Genomic DNA, 19,172 nt, shown 5'->3' on the forward strand with positions numbered 1-19,172 from the left:
GGTAAACTAATACAAGGAAAATGGACTGAACTTCATAAAGCGCCTTTCTACAAGTTCTCAAGTTAATGTCTCTATACACCATTCACACACACCACACTAATATCTGGGAACAAAACAGGCACAAAAACAAACGTATGTAACTTTTAAAGTGATTTTATATAATTTATATATATATATATATATATATATATATATATATATATATATATATATATATATATGATATATGTATGTATATGTGGTGTGTGTGTTGTGTGCTCTTTTATTCAGAAACCCTCTTGTCACATCTACATTTCAGGATCTGGTTATTATAGACACAGATTAAATGTTAAATATAATATTTCATATTTATCATCCACAGTAACAGTGTTACACACATTCAGTAGCTGTAAACACTCAGCATTAGAAAAATACATACGTTGGTTTGGTGCTTACATAAGGAGTAAACATTTTAATCATCACTTTAAAAGTTACATACGTTGTTTTTGGTGCCTGTTTGTTCCCAGATATATTAGTGTGTGTGAATGGGTGTATAAGAGACATTAACTTAAAAACTTTGTAGAAAGGCGCTTTATGAAGTTCAGTCCCATTTCCTTGTATTAGTTTACCGGCAGATCTGCCCGAACCAATATGGCGGCGCCGTTTACGTATCGCGACCAACGACCAACCCGTCAATGCGGCGTCTATGTATATATGTCTATGTAATAAACTGCTTCTTTTTTCTTTTTCTTTTTTTTAATGACATAATTTACACCTGTTTATTGTTTTTTTTACAACCTAGGGTGGACTATATAAATCGGGCCGATAATGAGAAACCTGTATTATTTTGTATTATTCTGATAATTAAATTAGAGCAGCATATTAAAAATAATTAATGTTTAATCTTATTTTAAAAAACTTAGGCTTTAAGTCTAGTTGTTCCTGATGTCAACATTTTTCTTGCCAGTCAGACAAAGCTATGGATATTAAATCATCCAACTGTGCTCACAACATCTACCCCGTCTTACCCTCTGGTGTGCATTAACTGCATGTTATGAACTTCTCTTTAAAAGACAGAAATGCTAAATTATTTGTTATTTATTTGATGTTTGTTAACATTTATAGTATTGGTTGAAAAATACATTCATGCAGTAGATAAATCTAAATTCATACTTTGAGATACCAGAATAGTTTGTTGTATTTGAATGCTACATACTGGAAAATCTTAATTTGTGTTCCATCTGCATTTCAAAGAAATGATAACTCACCATCTTGTATTGATTGTGATTGCTGAATAGGGTTGCTGACCACTTGACGTACAGTGTTATGTGTAAAGCTCACTTATTGTGTTTCTGTGTCTTAGGATTTCATGATGCAGCAGACTATGCTGCGGGTTAGATCCAGTTAAATCCTTGGATTTCTACACCCGGATCCTCGGCATGACGTGAGTATTTACAACAAATTTCCTAAAAAAAAAAAAGTGACACAATGAATGAATGTCTTCAGCTCTGTGTGTTGAGACTGCTTTCTATATGTAAACTGGTTTTCTCTTTGGTTGTGTAAATCTTCCAGGCTCCTGCAAAAGTTTGACTTCCCCTCCATGCGTTTCTCTCTCTTCTTCTTGGGCTACGAGGACAAGAAAGAGATTCCTGCAGATGTTAAAGAACAGACTGCCTGGACCTTTCTAGAAGAGCCACCATTGAGCTGAACCAGTAAGGGCCTATCTCCTGAAATTAGTAATGAATCAAAAGCACAATTGAAATCTTTAAGGGACACTGGTCAAAACTCTGTTGATAAAGGTTACAGTCCTCCACAATTCTGCAGTTATTAACTGGAGAGCTACAATTGGAAAATGTGATTACACTTGATCTCATAATTGTCTTTTGTGCCTTTCTCTCCTTCCTCATTTCCTCTTTACTTATTTCTATTCCTCCTGTCGTCACTCCTGTCCCCCAGTAACTGGGGCTCAGGTCTGATGAGAGCCAGTCTTATCACAACGGAAACTCAGATCCACTGGCTTTGGTACAATTTCTTCTTTGTTTATAATCAGACAGGAAAGACCAATAAAATTGAATTTCAAGTGTCATGGAAAGTGAGATTTACAAGTTCAAGACGTTTTTTTCTCATTTTGAGGCACACAATATGTGATCACAGCAACACTTAATAATAGAATTAAGCAATAGCAGTAAAATCTAGATAAACGTCAATGTATCTTTTCTTAATACTAGTTTCATTTTTACTATGAGGCATGGAGATATGTACGGTATATCTGCATGTACATATGTAAATGTATCTGCTCACCAGGGCCAACTGTGGATATGTGTAACTGTACTGTGGATGTATATATTCAACAGGACACATTGGAATCGCAGTTCCTGACGTCTATGCAGCCTGCAAACTGTTTGAAGAGCAAGGGTCACATTTGTCAAGAACCGGATGATGGTAAGATGAGAGTGTTTGTGAGTATGAGGTCATAGATGGGTGAAATAGATCAAACTTGAAGGCATTTTAGTACTTTTTTTTTGGTCACTTTTAAACTTCCCATTACACTTATTAATAGTGAATTAGGCCTGAAACCATTCAATAAAGAAAAGAAATCCTTGATTCAGTTCTCTGCTTGTCTTTTTGACAAAAAGACAAGCAGAGAAAAAAAAAAAATCTTTCATACAGTTTCTTTATGTGTTCCAGCTTAATCATTTGCTATTCTCTGTTATTCTTTTCACGTTAAGTTGGACACATTGGGTTGGTGAAACGCTTGCTACACCAAAATGAATTATTGTAGGCAGCTTTAACCGAAGTCCTCTTGATTGTAATCAGAAGTCTTTGTACTTGCACGCGTATGTATACTGTATTATATGACTATAACTTTCCATGTACTGACTCATGACAGAAGCACTCCCTCAACGTCTGTATTACATTTGAATGATGATTGCTCTGTGTAGAAGAGTATACTTGTGGAAAGTTTTTCTGTTTGTATTTTGTTTAATCATGCAGTATTAACTTACCCCACCCTCTTTGTGTTCCCTTTCTCCTCAGGTAAAATGAAGGTTTGGCCTTCATTCAGGATCCTGATGGTTACTGGATTGGATCCTGGTCCTAACATATGGTGTCCATTACCTCCTAAAACAAAAACACGCCACCTGCTGCCGTCCTTACGGGCCAGACTCTGTGGTCGCTTCACTGGAAGAGCAGAAGTTCGAATTAAGCAAAAATTTGAACATGCGCCGGAAAGCTGAGGGGGGGGAAATGAGCAGCATCACTTGCACAATGACAATCCGTGTGCCCTGCTACCGGCTGGACTAATATTGGACAGTTGATAAAGAAATAGATAGATACCTGAGTTTATTGCTACCGCTACAACTTGCTTTGTACAGCTTTTGGTTTGTCTACCATCTCAGTTTGTGTCTTCAAAAAGTGATGCTGAAATTAAGAGGGTTTACTGTGTAATAAATGTGAAGCCACTGTTGAGATGAATGGGATGTGTCATTCTTTTAGTTTTTAGGATTTAGGTATGGTCGAGATATGAAAGTTATGCAGTTCAGTCTTATAGGAGCCATAAACTAAATATTATTTAAATGTTTTTAGATTTATTTACACATATTCACCTCCATCTCCATTTTTACTATTTTGTTGACATATTGAAATTCATTGTAGATCACACATGTCTATTGTATGAACTCAACAGAAAGGTCTAAGCTTTAAACAGTCTTTACCTTCTGCTTTTAATCTAGGCTATTTTTCAAGACCACACAGGAACAACCAAACTTTATTTCTGCGTGTCATGCATTTTTTTTTTTTGCTTTGATAAAGTACTGTTAACAACTGGCAAGTCACCTTTCTTTCAGTGGGCATGGATTTGGTGAAAATGCTACCAGTCTTTCTTCCATGAACCTGCCAAATCTCTGGGCTTTGTATTAGGCCTACCTCCCCTTTGCTGCAGTGTGTCTTTTTTTGCTTATAGTTCCTGCGGGTGTACTTGTAAATGCATTAATACAAAGACAAGGCTTAAAGCTCACGCTAACGGCTCGGTGAACCTGATAAATTACGTTCTGATACAAATCAGACCCTTTGATATTTTGCTATTTTTTCTTAAGCTGTATTCTGTGTGCAGGTGCAGTGGCTTAGTTGGTCAAGTCTAGTAAAGAAAGGGTTCTTATTACTTATTATTACCTTCTTGTAAAAACATATGCAAAGCTGCTAAATTTAAAAGCCAACTTAGGTAAGATGATTTGTCTGATTATGGGAACTTTGAGCACAAGAACATTTCACGTTTGCATCAGGGAAACTACTGGCGATAAAAACAATTTATTTGTTTGTTTGGCCGACACCCAGGTCAATGGCCCTGACCGTTGGGTTGTTTTTTAAACTCCTCTTAATGGCCAGATTAGTTGGAAATGAGGTGTATCACTCCATCACTGTGTATCCATCACTCTGAAAGGTGATGTATTGAAACCTGTTGCCATAGGTCAAACAAATACACAGCTCGGTCTTTAAATTAGGAGCGTCTTCTGTTTTCATCAATTCCTCTACACTTTGTGCCATCATTTAGGTAAGTATTAACATAGAAACCGGCGGGTTGTTGCTTAAAAAAAATCACTAACAGTGTTAGTTTTTATAGTTTCAATATCATTAGAGTTCAATTCTTAACTGCTCTGGTGGCATTTACAGACAGGCAGCTACCGTTTACCAAAGAGGCAACCGACTGAATTCATGTTTGACTTACCTAATCATGTTGATCTGTTTACCCCCTATTATATGTATGTTTATGGCTTAAAGTCGCCCGATATTCCTCAAATGGAACTATTGTATGAATAGATGGATGGATCAACCAAAAAATAAATTGCATGTTGTAATTAAAGTAATAGACTGTTGTAATCATTGCTTTGTGTTTTATTAAATGTAACAGGAAGAGAAATGGAGAGTACATCCCCTGTCTTCTCCTCATCCTCTCTTATCCTCCCTGCTCCTCTGTATGCCCAGCCTTCAGACCAGATATTTCAATGGTTGTCCAAGTTATAATTCATACACCTGGCAAAGGGCTAAAAACTTACTGCAAAGGCACCATACTGATTTGGTCACAATCAGAAGCCTAGAGGAGGCAATAATCTTACTTTTTGAAGGCTGGATTGGTTTGAGAGACAAAGACAAGTGGAAATGGTCCCAAAAGGGAGAATTGGCCAACGCTTCAACTGGAATTGTAGGTGAGCAGAGTGAGCAGAAAATTTTAAGTACTGAGTGCTATATTTAAGTCCGTCCTCGAACACCTGTCTTGTAGTTTAAGGAATTCAAGTGTTGAGTTTAATGATTAATGAATATTGTAATCCTATCCTTGTGTGTTAACCTTTGGTACAGCCACTCTCGATGCAATCAAATTTCACTGTAGGACTAATTTTGCCATGTATGGATGGAACCAATTTTGCCATTGTAGTGGCAAACAACAGTTTGAGAATGAAATAATTATTGTATATTAGTTTGCTAAGTCTTTAAAGCATTCCTGAGTGTTTTCTCGACTGAGGTTAGTCTTACAACTGCAGGTCTAAGATGACACATGCCATTCTGGAATGCATTTTATCCAGAGTGTATATTAAACTTATGTAAATGTCTCCTGAGATATCACTGCAGCTCTCTACCCATTAGTTGTTGATAGTTCAAGGGAGTTAAGTATCAGTGGGCATAGCCCTCAAAGGCCGGTAAAAAATACTTCTGTGAGCTCAGTATTTTATAGAATTTCTGATGACATAACTTAAATCATTCTTAGGTTTACCAAAACATTGTCATATTACCCTAACTACCCTAAATTTCAGTCTTCTTGTTCTTGTAGGTGAACCGGGTGATGGCCTGTGTCATAAAGAATTTGTCATCCCCAGACTGGATGAGTACTGACTGTAAGGGCCATAATCACTTCTTGTGTATCAATGAAAACATGATTCTGATCCAGGAGATGAAGACATGGAGAAGAAGCTTGCTGCACTGTAACGAGCTGCCCAGTGCTTTGACAGCACGTACCATCACGACCTTGCCTGCCTCCAGAATCTCCTACCTTGTTGTGGAACAGAAAGAAAAATAGAGGAGACAGTCACTGATGAGGTTTGAATGTCACTTGTGGTTAGTTTAAGAACCGTACACTTTTGCTTTCACTTAAATCAATCTCATTTCCTGTTGCCTATACTCATTGGGTGTGCAAAGGAAAATGAGAGGCCAAATTAGCTAATGTTATGCAGCAGCCAAGCTGATGAGTTAAAAGTATAAAAGCATAGGAGTTAGAGAGAAACAGTGATTAAGTGTTGCACTGTTTTCTCTGTACTTTCACACCAATTGCTCCTGTTTGTTTCCTGTAGGTGTGGATTGGACTGCGTTTCCTGGCTGGTTATTTGGGTGTGGACCAATGGAGCAAAGATGAAGAGTTCCTATCTCCCTCAGTGTCCGCTCAGGATCAACACTGTGGGTGCCCTGGATCTCAATAATGACCAATGGAAGAACATGAACTGTACTGAGAAAAGACACTTCCTCTGCAGCTTATACAAATGAAGTAACATGAGAGTCCAAACATGACCAAGATATATTATTGGTGGTGTGACTTAATGAAGTGTTAAAGTTCTCTGTTCTCTGAACAATTCCACGTCCCTAATAGTAGTGGAGGAAGCTGGGAGTCTGAAACGTTCAACAGGTCAAGGTCAAGCTTGGAGCTGATTATGATTTAGGTTTTCTAGGGTTTCTGGGCTTAGGGGTAGCCGCGCGATACCTGGAAAGTAGATTATGCATATCCTGGACAAGACTTCCTCTGCTTCCTCTTCCTTGTCTTATTAGTAACTTTGCAGAATTTTTGCTTATCTATAAACAGACACATACATATAAGTAACAACCTAACAAAAGAAAAAGATAGCCAATGGCTTCCAAGATTTTCATTTTCAGGCCTCTTCATTTCTCCAGGCTCTTTCCTCTCCACATGGACTGTTACAACCAAAGCCTGTAAATGTGATTGACCAATATTACTTGACTCCAAATGGAAACCAGATTGCCTCTGCGCCCAAATCATACATATTCATATGCATGTTATTTGTTCATAGAGATGATGTCAAGCTAAACTCATAATTTCCAAGAGACTGATTCTTTCTACCTTGAAAACTCACAATGATCAATTAGAAGACATGGACGAATTACCTTTCTGTAGCTTAGACATACGACTTGCATGGGAAGATCCTTCCGTTTAATATTTTAATTAAACCTAAATCCCTAAACTAAACATTGATTTAATTTTAACTTAAATGATGTTAGAGGAGCAAAAGTTTTGGAAGGGATCTTGTATAAACTTTAGAAGCAAACAAACCTTTGATCATTTACATTTAGTCATTTAGCTGACACTTTATCCAAAGCAACTTACAAAAAAGGGAAACAATGATGTACAATGCGCAACTAGACATGTTTAGTGCAGCAATAGTACCCTCAACCGATACTAGAGGGGCTATATTTAGCCATACCATTGTCTAGTGGTCTGTGACAAGCTTGTATTATTAAAAGATCTGTTAAGCATTTGGGACTGATATCAGGTTCAAGATGTGTTTTTTAACTTTTTGGTTTGTGTGTTGCATTAGAATGTAGCTTCAAGTAAGTAACTCACTCATGAAAATAATCATCAGTAATTGAGCAAGTTCTTTGGTTCTATTTAACAAGCCAGACCAGACTCATACCACCATTTACCACTTTGACTTGACACGCAGTTTGCATCCTTACTAGTATAATATTGTATTTTAGTAGCATAGCTATATATAAAAGGCAATAACAGAGAACCTGTGATTGCCCACCTGCGTACACTTAATTGGCTTTTTGGTAAATCAAATTAAATGGTAATTCATTGAATGTTTCTTTTTTATAATTACAAAATTAAGTTGTGTCAATTAATTTTCAAACAGAAAGAATTATTACAATTCATGCAAAGATTTAGATAAAAAAAACTTTATTCCCAATTGTAATAATATGTTGATATTAGTCTGTGCTTGTTTACGTAACCAGATAATGTTGCTTGCCTCTTACTAAAATTAATTCAGTTGTATACAGTATATGTTTATTGGGCAGTTCAAACGTTTGACATTTGCGACATCTTAAATGTGCCCAAATGTGAATCTATTTTTTCTTAGCAGTCATACAATTGTCCATTAGTATATTTTGTCCCTTTGTGGTATTCTTATTGAAGTCTTTTTTGTAGATAATGGGGTGTAAAGTTAATATTCCGTGTATACACTGCTCATTACCTCAATATTATAAATAGTTCTACAATGGTATTGTCAATAATACATCAGAAATACCTGATAATTTGACATTGTATTGTTATTGTGAATCTATAGAAGAAGGAATCACTAGTTCGATCTACCTCTCTATAATGTAGTTTACACTGAGAGGTACTCTTTAAAGCAATCATGTATTGTGGTTCATGTTTACAGTTCGGGGCATCATTCATTTAATGATCAGAGACATCTGCATAAATAATAAGCCTGTGTACAATTTAGCTGTAAATAGGCATCACAGGCTTGAACAGAGTTCTGACACACATCATAGTGAATACAGTCAAGCGTTCACTTGGCTAGTCTTTCATTGGGTGGTGATGTGTATTCTGGGCTTTGGTGTTGGCCCTTAACACCACTGGTGGAGTAGGAGCATTCAAATATACTTGTAACATTGTTTTTTCACACACATCCAGGAAACACAACCATTTCATGATTTAAAAAGCGTTGTGACGGTGAGCCTCAAAGTCACAAGGAGTCACAGTCAAGGCGATGGCCCTTCCACTTTATCCACCTTAACCCTGACTAGCACACAAGTCAAAGAATCTTCATGTGTGAGGCTCCGCATTTATGCAATCAGCTACTCATGCAAACATATCATTATCAGATGCTTCCATGTGACCATGCTGACCTCTCATCATTTCTATGACAGCAAGATATGCACAATCTCAATAGGTTTTCTCTCCAGGCCTGTTGGAGTACCAGTCTTGATGCATGAGTGGTTAATGACACAGTCAATATGACCCTGGTTTGTTCTAGGCTAGCTCATAATGAGAAGGTGGATCCAGATTGGGGATGAAGAACAACCAAATGATTACGCTCTTGAATGCAAGGGCATGCAAACAAACAATGAAAGGTAAGTTAAGAAATATGGACTAAAAAAGTGTGCTATATCTAGACACTGACAAACAATGCCAAAACAGAAGCATATGATTTAAAAAAAACATATCAGTCTGTCACAATAGAAGCAACAGTACAGTAAAACAGTGAAAGGACATGCATGGCAGGTGTCACGGGAACACTAGACAGATTTTTTTGTACCAGAGTTGCATGCTAACATCTACTAAATACCATCTCCAATCCCGTTGTTATGTTTTGTTTTGTGTTTCTGGTTGTTGTTGAGAGAGCTGCAACCTCTGGTACCTTACAAAACACTGTCAGTGTTTCCCCGTTGCACCTGCATGGCATTGTCTTCTTTCACTGTTTTACTGTGACTGTGCTTCTATTGTGACACACGACTGATATGTTTTTTTAAATTCATATGCTCTTGTTTTGCATGTGTCAGTTGAGTGTCAATAATACAGCACTTTTTTTTTTTTTTAGTCCATTATTCTACTAACATTTCTTGTTTTGCATGCCTTGTATAAGAGCCTGAATCATTTTGTTGTTCTGCATACCCATCTGATCAATCAACCTCTCATTATGAGCTAAGCCATGTAACAAACAGTCCTATTTGATGATGTCCATTAACCACTCATGCCACAAGGTACTGGTTAGCTCAAACAGGCTGGAGAGGAAAAAAAACCTATTGAGATTGTGCATATCTTGCTGTCATATTAAGATGATGATGGGTCAGCTAGGTCACATGGAATGTCATCTGATAATGATATGTGCATGAGTAGCTGATTGCATAAACTGCTGGAGCCTCACCACATGAAGATCGTTGACTTGTGTTGCTATGTTAGGATTAAGGTGAAGTGTAAGGGATCTGCCTTACTTGTGACCCTTGTGACTTTTAGGTCACCGTTTTACCACCCGCTTTTTAATCATGAAATGTGGTGTTTCCTGGATGTGAAAAAAAACAATTTACAAGTATATTTTGAATGCTCCTACTCCACACAGTGCTGGTTAAGTCAAACCCAACGCCCAGAAAAAATACAACATCACCACCCACATGAAAAATGACTAGCCAAGTAACGCTGACTGTATTTCACTATGATGTGTCTGTCAGAACTCTTTTTCAAGCCTGTGACAGCATATTTAAAGCTAAATGATCCACAGGCTATTTATGCAGATTCTCTGATCATTAAATGATGATCCCCAGAACTGTAACATGAAACCACATCATGATTTGCTTAAGAAGTACCCTCCTAGTGGTAAACTAAATTTTATAGAGGAGGTATGGATACGAACGTAGGTATTCCTTCTTCTATAGTCACAATAACAATATAAATGTCCAATATTTATGCGTATTCTTTCTGATTATTATTGGACCATACATTGTAGGGACTATATATTTATAATATGAGGTATTATATGCGCATTTATACACAGGAAATTAACTTTACACACTCCAGTTATTTACTACAAAAAAAAGACATTTCACTAAGAATACCACAAAGGGAAAATATATTACTAAATGACAAATCTGTTATTAATGATAAGGAAAAATAGCTTCCACATTTGGGAATTTAAAGATGTCAAAGTCAAAACTCTTGAACTGCCCCAAACATTTACCTATACTTGTAATACAAACTGAATTATAAATATTTAAATTTTCGTAAGGAGCAAGCACCTTAATCTTGTTCCGTAACAAGCACGACTACTATTCAACATATTATTAACAATTGGGATAAAGTTTTTTTTATCTAAATTCTTTTGCATGAATTGACTATTGACTTCGTAATAATTTCTTTCTGTTTGAATTAATTACAAAACTTAATTTGTATATTTTAAAAAAGAAGCAACATTCAATGAATTACCATTTATTTATTTACCAAAAAGCCACATTAAGTGTACGCAGGTGGGCAAATACTGTTTCTCTTGTTTGCTTTTCTTTCTATACAGCATATGTATAAATACAAATCTTAATACTGTAAGGATGCAAACTGCTTGTCAAGTCAACGGGTTAAATGGTGGTGGTGATGATTCTGATTGTTCTGTGCTGTAAAAGACCCTAAGACCACTTCTCAATATTACTGATATTATTTCATGAGTGAGTTCACTTACTTGAAGCTTTACATTCTAATGCCAAACACAACCAAAAGTTAAAAAAAACAACATCTTGCACCTGATATCAGTCCCCAAATCGATCTTTAACAGATCTTTAATACACAAAGCTTTGCACTAGACCAATCTAGTATACTAACAATCTGGTCATTGCTAATATAGCCCCCTCTAGTTACTGTTTTAGCAATTAATCGTAGTTGTTGTGCTCTGCTACAGATGATTGCCATCAATGGATAGTGTATCGCAATCTAAACAGAACCGAGGCCTCAAACATACCAATTTATTACCTTGTACTCTGGAGAAAAACATGCCAAGGACATACTGTACCAAGAAAATCACAAAGTTTCACAATGGGCAGTCTGCTACGGTAGCTTATATAAAATGTATGAATGACAGTCAAAGCAAATGATTGGTGAGTATTTTGGTTCCTGTTCTGGAAATGCCAAATTTGTTTGCAGACACATTTAGCATGTGAATATAAATGTCTAAGAATTATAAGCAGTAACATTATTACATATCATCATATTGCAACATTTTAAAAATTATTAATGTTTAATTCTTATTTAAAAAAACTTAGGCTTTAAGTATAGTTGTTCCTGATGTCAACATTTTTCTTGCCAGTCAGACAAAGCTATGGAATATTAAATCATCCAACTGTGCTCACAACATCTACCCCGTCTTACCCTCTGGTGTGCATTAACTGCATGTTATGAACTTCTCTTTAAAAGACAGAAATGCTAAATTATTTGTTATCTTATTTGATGTTTGTTAACATTTATAGTATTGGTTGAAAAATACATGCTCATGCAGTAGATAAATCTAAATTCATACTTTGAGATACCAGAATAGTTGTTGTATTTGAATGCTACATACTGGAAAATCTTAATTTGTGTTCCATCTGCATTTCAAAGAAATGATAACTCACCATCTTGTATTGATTGTGATTGCTGAATAGGGTTGCTGACCACTTGACGTACAGTGTTATGTGTAAAGCTCACTTATTGTGTTTCTGTGTCTTAGGATTTCATGATGCAGCAGACTATGCTGCGGGTTAAAGATCCAGTTAAATCCTTGGATTTCTACACCAGGATCCTCGGCATGACGTGAGTATTTACAACAAATTATTCCTAAAAAAAAAAGTGACACAATGAATGAATGTCTTCAGCTCTGTGTGTTGAGACTGCTTTCTATATGTAAACTGGAGTTTTCTCTTTGGTGTGTAAAATCTTCCAGGCTCCTGCAAAAGTTTGACTTCCCCTCCATGCGTTTCTCTCTCTTCTTCTTGGGCTACGAGGACAAGAAAGAGATTCCTGCAGATGTGAAAGAACAGACTGCCTGGACCTTTTCTAGAAGAGCCACCATTGAGCTGACACAGTAAGGGCCTATCTCCTGAAATTAGTAATGAAAGTCAAAAGCACAATTGAAATCTTTAAGGGACACTGGTCAAAACTCTGTTGATAAAGGTTACAGTCCTCAACAATTCTGCAGTTATTAACTGGAGAAGCTACAATTGGAAAATGTGATTACACTTGATCTCATAATTGTCTTTTGTGCCTTTCTCTCCTTCCTCATTTCCTCTTCTACTTATTTCTATTCCTCCTGTCGTCACTCCTGTCCACCAGTAACTGGGGCTCAGAGTCTGATGAGAGCCAGTCTTATCACAACGGAAACTCAGATCCACGTGGCTTTGGTACAATTTCTTCTTTGTTTATAATCAGACAGGAAAGACCAATAAAATTGAATTTCAAGTGTCATGGAAAGTGAGATTTACAAGTTCAAGACTTTTTTTTCTCATTTTGAGGCACACAATATGTGATCACAGCAACACTTAATAATAGAATTAAAACACACTTTTTTAGCAGTAAAATCTAGATAAACGTCAAATGTATCTTTTCTTAATACATAGTTTCATTTTTAAATATGAGGCATGGAGATATGTACGGTATATCTGCATGTACATATGTAAATGTATCTGCTCACCAGGGCAAACTGTGGATATGTGTAACTGTACTGTGGATGTATATATTCAACAGGACACATTGGAATCGCAGTTCCTGACGTCTATGCAGCCTGCAAACTGTTTGAAGAGCAAGGAGTCACATTTGTCAAGAAGCCGGATGATGGTAAGATGAGAAGTGTTTGTGAGTATGAGGGTCATAGATGGTTGAAATAGATCAAACTTGAAGGCATTTTAGTACTTTTTTTTTGGTCACGTTTAAACTTCCCATATACACTTATTAATAGTGATATTAGGCCTGAAACCATTCATTAAAGAAAAGAAAATCCTTGATTCAGATTCTCAAAAATCAAATCAAAAAAAAAATCTTTCATACAGTTTCTTTCATCGTGTCCCAATGCATCAGCAGCAGCTTAATCATTTGCTAATTCTCTGTTATTCTTTTCACGTTAAGTTGGACACATTGGGTTGGTGAAACGCTTGCTACACCAAAATGAGTTAATTGTAGGCAGCTTTAACAGAAGTCCTCTTGATTGTAATCAGAAGTCTTTGTACTTGCACGCCGTATGTATACTGTATTATATGACTATAACTTTCCATGTACTGACTCATGACAGAAAGCACCTCCTCAACGTCTGTATTTACATTTGAATGATGATTGCTCTGTGTAGAAGATATACTTGTGGAAAGTTTTTCTGTTTGTATTTATGTTTAATCATGCAGTATTAACTTACCCCACCTCCTTTGTGTTCCCTTTCTCCTCAGGTAAAATGAAAGGTTTGGCCTTCATTCAGGATCCTGATGGTTACTGGATTGAGATCCTGAGTCCTAACAATATGGTGTCCATTACCTCCTAAAACAAAAACACGCCACCTGCTGCAGTCCTTACGGGCCAGACTCTGTGGTCGCTTCACTGGAAGAGCAGAAGTTCGAGATTAAGCAAAAAATTTAGAAACATGCGCCGGAAAGCTGAGGGGGGGGAAATGAGCAGCATCACTTGCACAATGACAATCAGTGTGCCCTGCTACAGGCTGGACTAATATTGGACAGTTGATAAAGAAATAGATCAGATACCTGAGTTTATTGCTACAGCTCACAACTTGCTTTGTACAGCTTTTGAGTTTGTCTACCATCTTCAGTTTGTGTCTTCAAAAAGTGATGCTGAAATAAAGAGGTGTTACTGTGTAATAAATGTGAAAGCCACTGTTGAGATGAATGTGATGTGTCATTTCTTTTAGTTTTTAGGATTTAGGTATGGTCGAGATATGAAAGTTATGCAGTTCAGTCTTAGGACATAGGAGCCATAAACTAAATATTATTTAATGTTTTTTAGAATTTATTTACACATATACCACCTCCATCTCCATTTTACTATTTTGTTGACATATTGAAATTTCATTGTAGATCACACAATGTCTATTGTATGAACTCAACAGAAAGGTCTAAGCTTTAAACAGTCTTTACCTTCTGCTTTTAATCTAGGCTATTTTTCAAGACCACACAGGAACAACCAAACTTTATTTCGTGTCCATGCATTTTTTTTTTTTTTGCTTTGATAAAGTACTGTTAACAACTGGCAAGTCACAATTTCTTTCAGTATGGGCATGGATTTGGTGAAAATGCTACCATGAACCTGCCAAATCTCTGGGCTTTAGTATTAGGCCTACCTCCCCTTTGCTGCAGTGTGTCTTTTTTGCTTATAGTTCCTGCGGGTGTACTTGTAAATGCATTAATACAAGACAAGGCTTAAAGCTACGCTTTTTCTAACGGCTCGGTGAACCTGATAAATGTGCGTTCTGATACAACTCAGACCCTTTGATATTTTGCTATTTTTTTCTTAAGCTGTATTCTGTGTGCAGGTGCAGTGGCTTAGTTGGTCAAAGTCTAATAAAGAAAGGGTTCTTATTACTTGATTATTACTTCTTGTAAAAACATATGCAAAGCTGCATAAATTTAAAAGCCAAATTAGGTAAGATGATTTGTCTGATTATGGGAACTATGAGCACAAGAACATTTCACTGCTTTGCATCAGGGAAACTACTGACGATAAAAACAATTTAATTTGTTTGTTTGGCCGACACCCAGGTCAATGGCCCTGACCGTTGGGTTGTTTTTATAAACTCCTCTTAATGGCCAGATTAGTTGGAAATGAGGTGTATCACTCCATCACTGTGTATCCATCACTCTGAAAGGTGATGTATTGAAAACCTGTTGCCATAGGTCAAACACAATACACAGCTCGGTCTTTAAATTAGGAGCGTCTTCTGTTTTCATCAATTCCTCTACACTTTGTGCCATCATTTAAGGTAAGTATTAACATAGAAACAGGCTGGGTTGTTGCTTAAAAAAATCACTAACAGTGTTAGTTTTATAGTTTCAAATATCATTAGAGTTCAATTCTTAACTGTGCTCTGGTGGCATTTACAGACAGGCAGCTACCGTTTACCAAAGAGGCAACCGACTGAATTCATGTTTGACTTACCTAATCATGTTGATCTGTTATACCACTATTATATGTATGTTTATGGCTTAAAGTCGCCAGATATTCCTCAAAATGGAACTATATGTATGAATAGATGGATGGATCAACCAAAAAATAAATTGCATGTTGTAATTAAAGTAATAGACTGTTGTAATCATTGCTTTGTGTTTTATTAAATGTAACAGGAAGAGAAAATGGAGAGTAACATCCCCTGTCTTCTCCTCATCCTCATCTTCATCCTCCCTGCTCCTCTGTATGCCCAGCCTTCAGACCAGAATATTTCAATGGTTGTCCAAGTTAATAATTCATACACCTGGCAAAGGGCTAAAACTTACTGCAAAGAGCACCATACTGATTTGGTCACAATCAGAAGCCTAGAGGAGGCAAATAATCTTACATTTTTTGAAGGCTGGATTGGTTTGAAGAAGAACAAGACCGAGTGGAAATGGTCCCAAAATGGAGAATTGGCCAACTTCTTCAACTGGAATTTAGGTGAGCAGAGTGAGCAGAAAATTTTAAAGTACTGAGTGCTATATTTAAGTCCTTCCTCAGAACACCTGTCATTGTAGTTTAAGGAATTCAAGTGTGATTTAATGAATATTGTTAATCCTATCCTTGTGTGTTAACCTTTGGTACAGCCACTCTAGATGCAATCAAAATTTCACTGTAGGACTGTTTTGCCATGCTATGGAATGGAACCAATTTTGCCATTGTAGTGGCAAACAACAGTTTGAGAATGAAATAATTATTGTATATTAGTTTGCTAAGTCTTTACAGCATTCCTGAGTGTTTCTCGACTGAGGTTAGTCTTACAACTGCAGGTCTAAGATGACACATGCATTCTGGAATTGCATTATTCAGAGTGTATAATAAACTTATGTAAATGTCTCCTGAGATATCACTGCAGCCTCTACACCATTAGTTGTTGATAGTTCAAGGGAGTTAAGTATCAGTGGGCATAGCCCTCAAAGGCCGGTAAAAAATACTTCTGTGAGCTCAGTATTTTATAGAATTTCTGATGACATAACTTAAATCATTCTTAGGTTTACCAAAACATTGTCATACTACCCTAACTACCCTAAATTTTAGTCTCTTCTTGTTCTTGTAGGTGAACCGGGTGATGGCCACTGTGTCATAAAGAATTTGTCATCCCCAGACTGGATGAGTACTGACTGTAAGGGCCATAATCACTTCTTGTGTATCAATGAAAACATGATTCTGGTCCAGGAGATGAAGACATGGGAAGAAGCATTGCTGCACTGTAACGAGCTGCCCAGTGCTTTGAACAGCACGTACCATCACGACCTTGCCTGCCTGCCAGAATCTCCTACCCTTGTGTGGAACAGAAAGAAAATAGAGGAGACAGTCACTGATGAGGTTTGATGTCACTTGTGGTTATTTTAAGAACCGTACACTTATTTGCTTTCACTTAATCAATCTCATTTCCTGTTGCCTATACTCATTGTGGATGTGCAAAGGAAAATGAGAGGCAAAGTAGCTAATGTTATGCAGCAGCCAAGCGTGTATGTTAAAAGTATAAAAGCATAGGAGTTAGAGAGAAACAGTGATTACGTGTTGCACTGTTTTCTCTGTACTTTCACACCAATTGCTCCTGTTGTTTCCTGTAGGTGTGGATTGGACTGCGTTTCCTGGCTGGTTATTGGGTGTGGACCAATGGAGCAAAGATGAAGAGTTCCTATCTCCCTCAGTGTCCCGCTCAGGATCAACACTGTGGTGCCCTGGATCTCAATAATGACCAATGGAAGACAATGAACTGTACTGAGAAAAGACACTTCCTCTGCAGCTTATACAAATATAAGTAACATGAGAGTCCAAACCATGACCAAGATATATTATTGGTGGTGTGACTTAATGAATTGTTAAAGTTCTCTGTTCTCCTGAAACAATTCCACGTCCCTAATAGTAGTGGAGGAAGCTGGAGTCTGAAACGTTCATACAGGTCAAGGTCAAGCTTGGAGCTGATTATGATTTAGGCTTTCTAGGGTTTCTGGGCTTTAGGTGTAGCCAGCGGATACCTGGAAAATAGATTATGCATATCCTGGACAAGACTTCCTCTGCTTCCTCTTCCTCTGTCTTATTAGTAACTTTGCAGAATTTTTGCTTATCTATAAAAACAGACACATACATATAAGTACAACCTAACAAAAGAAAAAGATAGCCAATGGCTTCCAAGATTTCATTTCAGGCTCTTCATTTCTCCAGGCTCTTTCCTCTCCACATGGACTGTTACAACCAAAGCCTGCAAATGTGATTGACCAATACTACTTGACTACAAATGGAAACCAGATTGCCTCTGGCGCCCAAATCTACATATTCATATGCATGTATTTGTTCATAGAGATGATCACAATGATCAATTTAGAAGACATGGACGAATTACCTATTCTGTAGCTTAAACATGACGACTTGCATGGGAAGATCTTCAGTTTAATATTTTAAATTAAACCTAAATCCCTAAACTAAACATTGATTTAATTTTAACTTAAATTATGTTAAGAGGATGCAAAAGTTTTGCAAGGGATCTTTATAAACTTTAAGAAGCAAACAAACCTTTGATCATTTACATTTAGTCATTTAGCTGACACTTTATCCAAAGCAACTTACAAAAAAGGGAAACAATGATGGTACAATGCAACTAGGACATGTTAGTGCAGCAATAAGTACCCTAACAGTACTAGAGGGGCTATATTTAGCATGACCAGTTGTCTAGTTGGTCTAGTGCAAGCTTTGTATTATTAAAAGATCTGTTAAATGATTTGAGACTGATATCAGGTTCAAGATGTTGTTTTTTTAACTTTTGGTTGTGTTTGCATTAGAATGTAGCTTCAAGTAAGTGAACTCACTCATGAAATAATCATCAGTAATTGAGAAGTGTCTTTATGTTCTATTTACAGTACAGAACATCAGAATCATCACCACCATTTACCACTTTGACTTGACAAGCAGTTTGCATCCTTACTAGTATAATATTGTATTTAGTACATATGCTATATATAAAAGGCAACAAGAGAACATGTATTTGCCCACCTGCGTACACTTAATTGGCTTTTTGGTAAAATAAATAAGTGGTAATTTATTGAATGTTTCTTTTTTAATAATTACAAATTAAGTTTTGTAATTAATTCAAACAGAAAGAAATTATTACAATTCATGCAAAAGATTTTAAAGAAAATAACTTTATCCCAATTTAATAATATGTTGATATTAGTCTTGCTTGTTACGTAACAAGATAATGTTCTTGCTCTTACTAAAATTTAATTCAGTTGTATTACAATATATGTATGTTTGGGCAGTTCAAGAGTTTGACATTTGACATCTTTAAATGTGCCCAAATGTGAATCTATTTTTCCTTACAGTAATACATATTTGTCATGTTAGTAATATATTTTCCCTTTGTGGTATTCTTATTGAAATGTCTTTTTTGTAGTATAACTGGAGTGTGTAAAGTTAATATTCCTGTGTATACATGCTCATATACCTCATATATATAAATAGTCTACAATGG

General features: G+C 36.5%; 2 protein-coding genes across 2 annotated transcripts in view; both read left to right on the forward strand.

The window, feature by feature from the left end:
- The window catches only part of glo1 (glyoxalase 1), an 18,497-nt gene extending 4,121 nt beyond the window's left edge, over nucleotides 1–14,376 (forward strand). Inside the window, exons 2-6 of the mRNA XM_010731826.3 lie at nucleotides 12,228–12,310; nucleotides 12,441–12,581; nucleotides 12,830–12,897; nucleotides 13,241–13,330; nucleotides 13,930–14,376. Coding sequence (XP_010730128.1) covers nucleotides 12,228–12,310; nucleotides 12,441–12,581; nucleotides 12,830–12,897; nucleotides 13,241–13,330; nucleotides 13,930–14,021 — 474 coding nt within the window. The 3' untranslated portion in view covers nucleotides 14,022–14,376. The remainder of the gene's footprint in view (nucleotides 1–12,227; nucleotides 12,311–12,440; nucleotides 12,582–12,829; nucleotides 12,898–13,240; nucleotides 13,331–13,929) is intronic.
- A 557-nt stretch (nucleotides 14,377–14,933) lies between these two features.
- On the forward strand, nucleotides 14,934–18,006 carry LOC109138398 (macrophage mannose receptor 1). Its single transcript, XM_019258371.2, has 3 exons — nucleotides 14,934–16,138; nucleotides 16,755–17,023; nucleotides 17,275–18,006. The coding sequence occupies exons 1-3, from the start codon at nucleotides 15,841–15,843 to the stop codon at nucleotides 17,467–17,469; spliced, it is 762 nt and encodes a 253-aa protein (XP_019113916.2). The 5' UTR covers nucleotides 14,934–15,840; the 3' UTR covers nucleotides 17,470–18,006.
- The last annotated feature ends 1,166 nt before the right edge of the window (nucleotides 18,007–19,172 follow it).

Source organism: Larimichthys crocea, chromosome VIII (genome assembly GCF_000972845.2).
Source record: "Larimichthys crocea isolate SSNF chromosome VIII, L_crocea_2.0, whole genome shotgun sequence".
In the NCBI taxonomy this organism is placed as follows: domain Eukaryota; kingdom Metazoa; phylum Chordata; class Actinopteri; family Sciaenidae; genus Larimichthys; species Larimichthys crocea.